The sequence below is a fragment of the Schistocerca gregaria genome, chromosome 2 (assembly GCF_023897955.1).
Source record: "Schistocerca gregaria isolate iqSchGreg1 chromosome 2, iqSchGreg1.2, whole genome shotgun sequence".
NCBI lineage: Eukaryota > Metazoa > Arthropoda > Insecta > Orthoptera > Acrididae > Schistocerca > Schistocerca gregaria.
In genome coordinates this window covers 592,748,096-592,757,476 of record NC_064921.1, presented here as the reverse complement: position 1 = coordinate 592,757,476, position 9,381 = coordinate 592,748,096, and the positions used below count along the sequence as shown (strand labels likewise).

Here is a 9,381-nt window from a genome sequence, read left to right as displayed (position 1 = left end):
AAAGAAACGCATAGAGCTTTTCCGAAAATTTATGCCTATCGTGATTTTCGAAATCCTTTATAAATGGTAAGGTACCCTGAACTGTTTTGCACCTCGACGCTTCGAGCTGCAAACACAGAAGCAGGCCCCATTTGGCAGTTAACCTGCGTAGCGGTGAGACGTTGCTAATGTAGCAAGATCGAAAAGTGTAGGTGCAAATTTTTTGAGTATCACAGAATTTACATTTGCACTACAAAATGAAGCTTTGAGCGGGAGTCGAACCGTCATCTCATACCCGTTCGTCTTACGAAGCTCGAACGTTTTCTTTTAATTATTATTACATAAGAAAATTTTAAATACATACATAATAAGTAAGCACTGATTGACCAATGCACATATACATCAGTTCATAATAGACGTGTGACACTTCTCTTGTAATTTTCTCGCAATTGCCAGAGTAGTGCACATGTTGTTTTTTTAATGGCCTACTAAAGGTGCACAAAGTTTTAAGTAAATCCGTGATCCCAATGTCGATGGCCTTCTCTTGTTAGTCATCCACATATCCATAACAGTTTTTTTCCGAATAATTGTTCTCAGCCTTCCAGTTTAACGACTCTCGTCTACACCATTAAGAAACTCATTTACAATGTCACATGCTTAGACAATACTCCGTGGGACAAGATAGGTTCAAGGGCGACGGCGGAAAGCGAATACATATTGTATGAGTTTGCGATGTCTGCCTGCAGCGGGCCAAGTAACACGTTCAATTAGTGACATATGGGAGTAGCGCGAATGCCTCGTGTTATAAAAAGTGACCAGCAAACATTGTATACTGAGGACGGCTGGGCTGGAAACCCGAGTTATTGCAACACGACTAAATGACGACGTCCCGACGGTAAGCTACTTAAACAACTACTGGTAATAGTCATACGTCCCTATAGCTCACATGTTATCCATCATGCTTTTTTTCGAAAATATTGGTTTCATTTTTGTAGGCAAAGCTTGAAACTAAATCTATAGAATCTCCATAATGCTTAAATCTGTGGTAGATTACTTTAATACCAAGTGAGTACCCTGCAGTTACATCGTGTACCGCCGCGCGGGATTAGACGAGCGGTCTCAAGGGCGTTGCAGTCATTGACTGCGCGGCTGGTACCGGCGGAGGTTCGAGTCCTCCCTCGGGCATGGGTGTGTGTGTGTTGTTCCTTAGGATAATTTAGGTTAAGTAGTGTGTAAGCTTAGGGACTGATGACCTTAGTAGTTAAGTCCCATAAGATTTCACACACATTTGAACATCGTGTACCAATCAGTATATGGCAGTATAGCGGGAATGTGATCACAATAGATGTAGAAATAACAACTGTAGATGTAAATGATAGTAACGCAATATCGACACTAGATAAAATATGATGCAGGTACCAGCACTAGATTCAAATATGATGTAGGCGTATAGTGGTGGCGTATAATGAACTTTTCGTTAAGTTAAGCTGTTACAAAAGAACAAAATGTCTTCTTTAAATATGAAATCAGTTTTTCGGCCAAAGATATCAGCCGCCCCAAGCGCTCCTTTTTAGTTAACAATAGAATTAACTTTGTAAGCTGTTCTTTAGTTTGTGAACTACATACACACTCTTTTTTATCCTTTTAATGGCTGAAAAGCTTCTCACAACTGAGGTGCTGGAGACAGGATAGTCAAAATAAGTTCAAAGAGTTTTACAATTTCCCAATATCCCGTCTGAAGTCCATGTAATAATAAATCGTCAAAACTTTTGTGAGGCATTTCTCCGTAAATATACACAAACACAAGCTCTGATCTTAAAGGGGAAAAAACAGAAAAATGATTCATAGCAATCTTTTTCTGTAGAGTAGACTTTCTGAGTAACACTGTTCATATTGATCAAAATTATATACATTTAAAAGTTCCAAAAACAACAGAATCCAAGTTAACCTATTGTACAACGATCCCATTACTCAGTACAAAAATTTAGAGTAAATTCTTACAATATCTGTTTTTCTGTTGACTTCAGCTTCATGCCTATAGGACGTTTAGTTATTGGTTCATCCATGTGTCGGCCATGACTCCTCCCCATATTCTTGGAATTCCGTCATGTTTGGTTTTCAGCATTTCCTGGAATTCATTAAATTTTGTTACTCGTTAGCCAATGTCGTAAACTCTGGCTTGCTATACACCAAACCAGCGAACCTGGCAATGCCTTACAATTCCTAAATATGTATATGAATTGGACATGAGTCCTAATAGGGAGTATTCCTGGAAATTGTACCGGGACGCAAATTCCGGCTCCTCGTAGCGACTTCGCCCGCTTTCAAGCTATGGAACTCGAATTTATAATAAATCATGTAGAATATGAGTGTTTTTTTCGTTTTTGTTTGTTATTTTATTTAATTGTTTTGCAAATTGTGCAGAATACACGTACAAAACTTCAGAATATGCAACATATTTTTTTGATGCTGGATACTTTGTACTAAGAGTATGAACTAGTTTTCTGTATTACTAAATTGTGAAAGGGCTGTATGCAAACTGGCCATGGGAAAAACGCACTGATCGTAAATAAATTACAACGTATTTTAATGTCTGACTTTGAGCTTTGTGTGCTGTTACTGCGAACGAAACCTTGGGAATCGAAGTCACTTAAAATGAATGGTTAAATGGATTGGGATCATTGGTATACTGGCTATGAGAGACACAACTCCAGTTGCTGGATCTGCGAGGAGAACAACTCCAATGACATTATTTCGCATAGTTTTAATCTGTGGACGGGTAGCATTGCAGCATTACAATAATAACATTACAAAGTTCCGGACGGTTCAAACTGCGTAGTCCAAGTAGTATTCCAATCATTAACGTGATAAACCGTAAGTACGTCTTTCGTAATACACAAGTGTTCTGTTAAAACCAACGGTCGAGAAGGGGACAAAACAGCACATTGTTGTGCATTCAACTTTTGTTTCAAATTATTATTTCTCATAAAATTGCCTTCCGGTTCAAATGTTCTTTTATCATGACTAAATCCGACTACACGAAAGGAAAAGAATTCACTGCACATCAGCATTTTCTTCCTGCCAGTTAATTTTGACAGAAAACCAGTATAATGTTCTTGAAAGAAATATATCTACAATCGTCCGAATTTCTAACACAGTATCGTGTAAAAATTTGAAGTAAATTGGTCAATAACTCCTTGAAAGTTTTCCTAACAACGTTTCCCCTTTATACTAATGGTATATACAGGGTGTTTCAAAAATGACCGGTATATTTGAAACGGCAATACAAACTAAACGAGCAGCGATAGAAATACACCGTTTGTTGCAATATGTTTGGGACAACAGTACATTTTCAGGCAGACAAACTTTCGAAATTACAGTAATTACAATTGTCAACAACAGATGGCGCTGCGGTCTGGGAAACTCTATAGTACGATATTTTCCACATATCCACCATGCGTAGCAATAATATGGCGTAGTCTCTGAATGAAATTACCCGAAATCTTTGACAACGTGTCTGGCGGAATGGCTTCACATGCAGATGAGAGGTACTGCTTCAGCTGTTCAATTGTTTCTGGATTCTGGCGGTACACCTGGTCTTTCAAGTGTACCCACAGAAAGAAGTCACAGGGGTTCATGTCTGGCGAATAGGGAGGCCAATCCACGCCGCCTCCTGTATGTTTCGGATAGCCCAAAGCAATCACATGATCATCGAAATATTCATTCAGGAAATTAAAGACGTCGGCCGTGCGATGTGGCCGGGCACCATCTTGCATAAACCACGAGATGTTCGCAGTGTCGTCTAAGGCAGTTTGTACCGCCACAAATTCACGAAGAATGTCCAGATAGCGTGATGCAGTAATCGTTTCGGATCTGAAAAATGGGCCAATGATTCCTTTGGAAGAAATGGCGGCCCAGACCAGTACTTTTTGAGGATGCAGGGATGATGGGACTGCAACATGGGGCTTTTCGGTTCCCCATATGCGCCAGTTCTGCTTATTGACGAAGCCTTCCAGGTAAAAATAAGCTTCGTCAGTAAACCAAATGCTGCCCCATGCATATCGCCGTCATCAATCCTGTGCACTATATCGTTAGCGAATGTCTTTCGTACAGCAATGGTAGCGGCGCTGAGGGGTTGCCGCGTTTGAATTTTGTATGGATAGAGATGTAAACTCTGGCGCATGAGACGATACGTGGACGTTGGCGTCATTTGGACCGCAGCTGCAACACGGCGAACGGAAACCCGAGGCCGCTGTTGGGTCACCTGCTGCACTAGCTGCGCGTTGCCCTCTGTGGTTGCCGTACGCGGTCGCCCTACCTTTCCAGCACGTTCATCCGTCACGTTCCCAGTCCGTTGAAATTTTTCAAACAGATCCTTTATTGTATCGCTTTTCGGTCCTTTGGTTACCTTAAACCTCCGTTGAAAACTTCATCTTGTTGCAAAAACACTGTGTTCTAGGCGGTGGAATTCCAACACCAGAAAAATCCTCTGTTCTAAGGAATAAACCATGTTGTCCACAGCACACTTGCACGTTGTGAACAGCACACGCTTACAGCAGAAAGACGACGTACAGAATGGCGCACCCACAGACTGTGTTGTCTTCTATATTTTTCACATCACTTGCAGTGCCATCTGTTGTTGAAAATTGTAACTACTGTAATTTCGAAAGTTTGTCCGCCTGAAAATGTACTGTTGTCCCAAGCATATTGCAACAAACGGTGTATTTCTATCGCTGCTCGTTTAGTTTTTATTGCCGTTTCAAATATACCGGTCATTTTTGAAACACCCTGTATAAGGTGTCAATGAGAAGAAAATTATCTGCAATGAACTGACTTGCATCATGATTTTAAATCACCGAGCAGTACTAGAGGCTTCTTTATCCCACTTATCTGGATCTGTTATTTTGTTGAAAAATGAAACATAGTGACTGTGATATAAGGCTTTCACCAAACTACATGTAGTAAACACATGTTTCCCAAGAAGAAATATTCACAAAGGAACCGGGAAAATTCCAGGAACGAATGATACAAATCAAATTGACTATATGTTGGTATGCGTGCTTCAGGGTGCCAACTTAGACCTCTATCTTGAAACTGAAGAAGTGAGGTGGTGGGGTGCTGTGGCATATAACGCGAAAACTACGAGTATGAGAATGCTGAAATGGAATGCAGGAAAACTGGAAGACAGAGGAAAATCTAAGTAAACTGAAACAGACATTACAGATATTGTGGCACGTTAATGACATAGGGGGCGTGTAAGAGGGCGTGCTGAAAAGCGGTGCCTCCGAGTTTTTATGTGAAAGCCCTGAAAGTTTTTTAAATAATACAAACGACATTAACGTTCTACATCTTTGTTCCTCATGTCTGCCTACTTATTTATCGACGTAGGCGTCCTGGCGATCATTTCTCCCAACGAGAGTCCAGTTTGTTTGCAAAATGTTTGACTTTGTTGATGGAGCCACAGCCTCACTCTGCTTGCATCGCTTCATCACTATTAACGTGAAGTCCTCGAAGGTGTTCTTTAACTTTTGGAAACATATGAAAATCGAATGGTGCCAAGTCAAGACTCTGTGATTGACAGTGGTCCAAGACTCATGTGTGGTCTGTCATTGTCATGCTCAAGGAGAGGGTGTTCCATGTGTGGACAAACTCTTCGAAATCGAAACTCGATTATAGCATGCTGTTTCTCACGCACCGACATAATTATGTTACGTGCAGTCATGTTACACGCTGTAATTTGGAGCCCTCTAGCAGCAGAGGCTTACAGTGTGTGTCAACGAAGCGGGAAAGTCGATTGAGTAATATCCATGACGTGCAGTACCTCAACCAATATTGAGAACAGAATAAATAATTGAGTGGCATTAGTTTTCAGAACGCCCTCATATTAAGAATGATAAGGTAACTGTGGCAAAGGATATCATAGGGGAATATAGAACACCTAGAAATGGGGAGTGCGCAACAGAAGAGCCGCGCGTAGTGGCTGCGCGGCTGGAGGCGCCCTATCACTGACTGCGCGTCCCCTCCCGCCGGAGGTTCGAGTCCTCCCTCGGACATGAGTGTGTGTGTTGTTCTTAGCATAGGTTAGTTTAAGTTAGTTTACGTAGTGTGTAAGCCTAGGGACCGATGACCTCTGCAATTTGCTCCCTTAAGAACTCACACACATTTGAACATTTTTTGCAACGGAAGAAAGAAACAAGACTAAAATGTCTCCAACGAAATACGAGACTTAAACAGGCTATGTATAACGAAAAGAGGATAGAAACGCAAGTGAATGTAGAAGAAAGAAAATAGAAGCTTAAAAGGAGAGAGCATTGCAATAGAAATGAGAGTAAAATGCTTTATAAGAAGTTTAGGGGTAGGAACACTATGGCATAAACCCAAAATACACTCCTGGAAATGGAAAAAAGAACACATTGACACCGGTGTGACAGACCCACCATACTTGCTCCGGACACTGCGAGAGGGCTGTACAAGCAATGATCACACGCACGGCACAGCGGACACACCAGGAACCGCGGTGTTGGCCGTCGAATGGCGCTAGCTGCGCAGCATTTGTGCACCGCCGCCGTCAGTGTCAGCCAGTCTGCCGTGGCATACGGAGCTCCATCGCAGTCTTTAACACTGGTAGCATGCCGCGACAGCGTGGACGTGAACCGTATGTACAGCTGACGGACTTTGAGCGAGGGCGTATAGTGGGCATGCGGGAGGCCGGGTGGACGTACCGCCGAATTGCTCAACACGTGGGGCGTGAGGTCTCCACAGTACATCGATGTTGTCGCCAGTGGTCGGCGGAAGGTGCACGTGCCCGTCGACCTGGGACCGGACCGCATCCGTCTCCATGAAGCTGGGCTACGGTCCCGCACACCGTTAGGCCGTCTTCCGCTCACGCCCCAACATCGTGCAGCCCGCCTCCAGTGGTGTCGCGACAGGCGTGAATGGAGGGACGAATGGAGACATGTCGTCTTCAGCGATGAGAGTCGCTTCTGCCTTGGCGCCAATGATGGTCGTATGCGTGTTTGGCACCGTGCAGGTGAGCGCCACAATCAGGACTGCATACGACCGGGGCACACAGGGCCAACACCCGGCATCATGGTGTTGGGAGCGATCTCCTACACTAGCCGTACACCTCTGGTGATCGTCGAGGGGACACTGAATAGTGCACGGTGCACCCAAACCGTCATCGAACCCATCGTTCTACCATTCCTAGACCGGCAAGGGAACTTGCTGTTCCAACAGGACAATGCACGTCCGCATGTATCCCGTGCCACCCAACGTGCTCTAGAAGGTGTAAGTCAACTACCCTGGCCAGCAAGATCTCCGGATCTGCCCCCATTGAGCATGTTTGGGACTGGATGAAGCGTCGTCTCACGCGGTCTGCACGTCCAGCACGAACGCTGGTCCAACTGAGGCGCCAGGTGGAAATGGCATGGCAAGCCGTTCCACAGGACTACATCCAGCATCTCTACGATCGTCTCCATGGGAGAATAGCAGCCTGCATTGCTGCGAAAGGTGGATATACACTGTACTAGTGCCGACATTGTGCATGCTCTGTTGCCTGTGTCTATGTGCCTGTGGTTCTGTCAGTGTGATCATGTGATGTATCTGACCCCAGGAATGTGTCAATAAAGTTTCCCCTTCCTGGGACAATGAATTCACGGTGTTCTTATTTCAATTTCCAGGAGTGTAGTTGGCTTCAAGGATTAAGATGGAAATCTGCTGATAGAGAAGGAGAAAATGATGGACAGATAGAGAGGGTATTTTAAAGACGTACTGGAGGGTGATCGCACTGATGGGGAGCAATCTATATACCATACAGTGGAACCAAAAAAGAAGAGCCTACTCTTGTAGAAGTACAGAGGGTGGTAAACTTTCAAAAAATCAAAATCTCAAGAAAATGACGGAATAATTGCTGAGCGTCTAGGGAGAGGGGGCATTACTTTACACAAACGGATAAATAAACTTATCTGTTTAATTTTGAATCAAGAATGAATTCCAGAAGAACGGACAATAGGTGTTATTCATCCTTTCTTTCAGGAGTGCTACTTCTGCAATATTCGCAGGAGAGCTTTTGTAAAGTTTGGAAAGTAGGAAACGAGGTACTGTAGAAGTAAAGCTGTGAGTAGGGGGCATGAGTTGTGCTTGGGTAGCTCAGATAGTAGAGCACTTGCCCGCGAGGGGCAAAGGTGCCGAGTTCGAGTCGCGGTCCGGCAAACAGTTTTAATCTGCCAGGAAGTTTCATATCAGCGCACAATCCGTTTCAGAGTGAAAATCTGATTCTGAGAACTTGAAGGTGGTTTGATGAACCCTCTGCCAAGCAGTTAATCGTGAGTTGGAGATTAATATGTAGATATAGATGAAGAAATCTAAAACTCTTTTTGAAAGACACGAGAAATTATCTTCTTGACGACGCACTTCGATTTGCGAAGAAAACGTAATGAGATGTGTATTCCTATAGATAAAAGTAGAAATACCAGAAAGAAGAAAATGATGCTTGGAAAGAATAGTACAAAAGGGACTCAGCTCCAAGAACTGAGAAGACCAATGTTAAAGAGCATCTACAGATTTCTATAAGAAATCGATACACGTTGCAAAACAATGGAACTTATATCAGATCGTTTTGCTGTTTGATAAGCCAGCAATCTGGTTAAAACCGGAGGAGCAGAACTTCCCAAGATTGTAAAACGTTTACTTGACTGTTATGATGAGATTTCTGCCAGTTACGGAATTTTCAAAAGAATATATCTTTGTTGGACATCTTTAAGATTCTTACAGTTCGTTGTTTTGATGTGAATTTTCTAAATGTTTTCCAAACCTTATTTAGGCGTTAAGATTGTTCTTAATTTCATATTTTTCACTAGCGTTCTATGAGAGGAGTTCTTCAAAACTCAAATCAATAAAGAGTTATTTAAGGTCCAATAATTTCCATTCATAAAAAAATGTTTACAAAATAGTTAACATTATAATTTATTTACTGATTTTGTCAACTGAAAATAATGTAGCTACAGGTATCGATTCGGACGCCACAATTTCAAAATTTGCAGCGAAAAAAGTTGGAAGCAAGAGATTCTAAGCTGCATCTTCAGCTCACCTATCACTAAGAACTATGTATGTCCATCTTTTTAGAGATGATTGCGGGACTCGGCCGTTCAGTAGAGGATGTCAAATTAAAAACACTTTTCAGCCATCAAGTTTCCAACCTTATTTTATTTGGCAACCAGTTTCAGCGTTTTACTACGTCATCTTCAGGCCCCTGACCGACGTGTAGGAAGTATCTACCTCGGCTGTGATCAAAGCAGGGGCCAGCAATACTGCTATTAGTAGATTTAGTGATCACTTCCACCATCATCTGGCGATTCACTATAGCGATAGTCTGCTAATACTAGTATTGCTCCCGGTGGGGTC

At 42.7% G+C, this 9,381-nt stretch overlaps 1 protein-coding gene across 1 annotated transcript in view; it reads left to right on the top strand.

Annotated features, from left to right (window-relative positions):
• Positions 1-733: 733 nt before the first annotated feature.
• LOC126334286 (NAD-dependent protein deacylase sirtuin-5, mitochondrial-like) overlaps positions 734-9,381 on the top strand; it is a 137,350-nt gene continuing 128,702 nt past the window's right edge. The window contains exon 1 of the mRNA XM_049996820.1: positions 734-874. Coding sequence (XP_049852777.1) covers positions 858-874 — 17 coding nt within the window. The 5' untranslated portion in view covers positions 734-857. The remainder of the gene's footprint in view (positions 875-9,381) is intronic.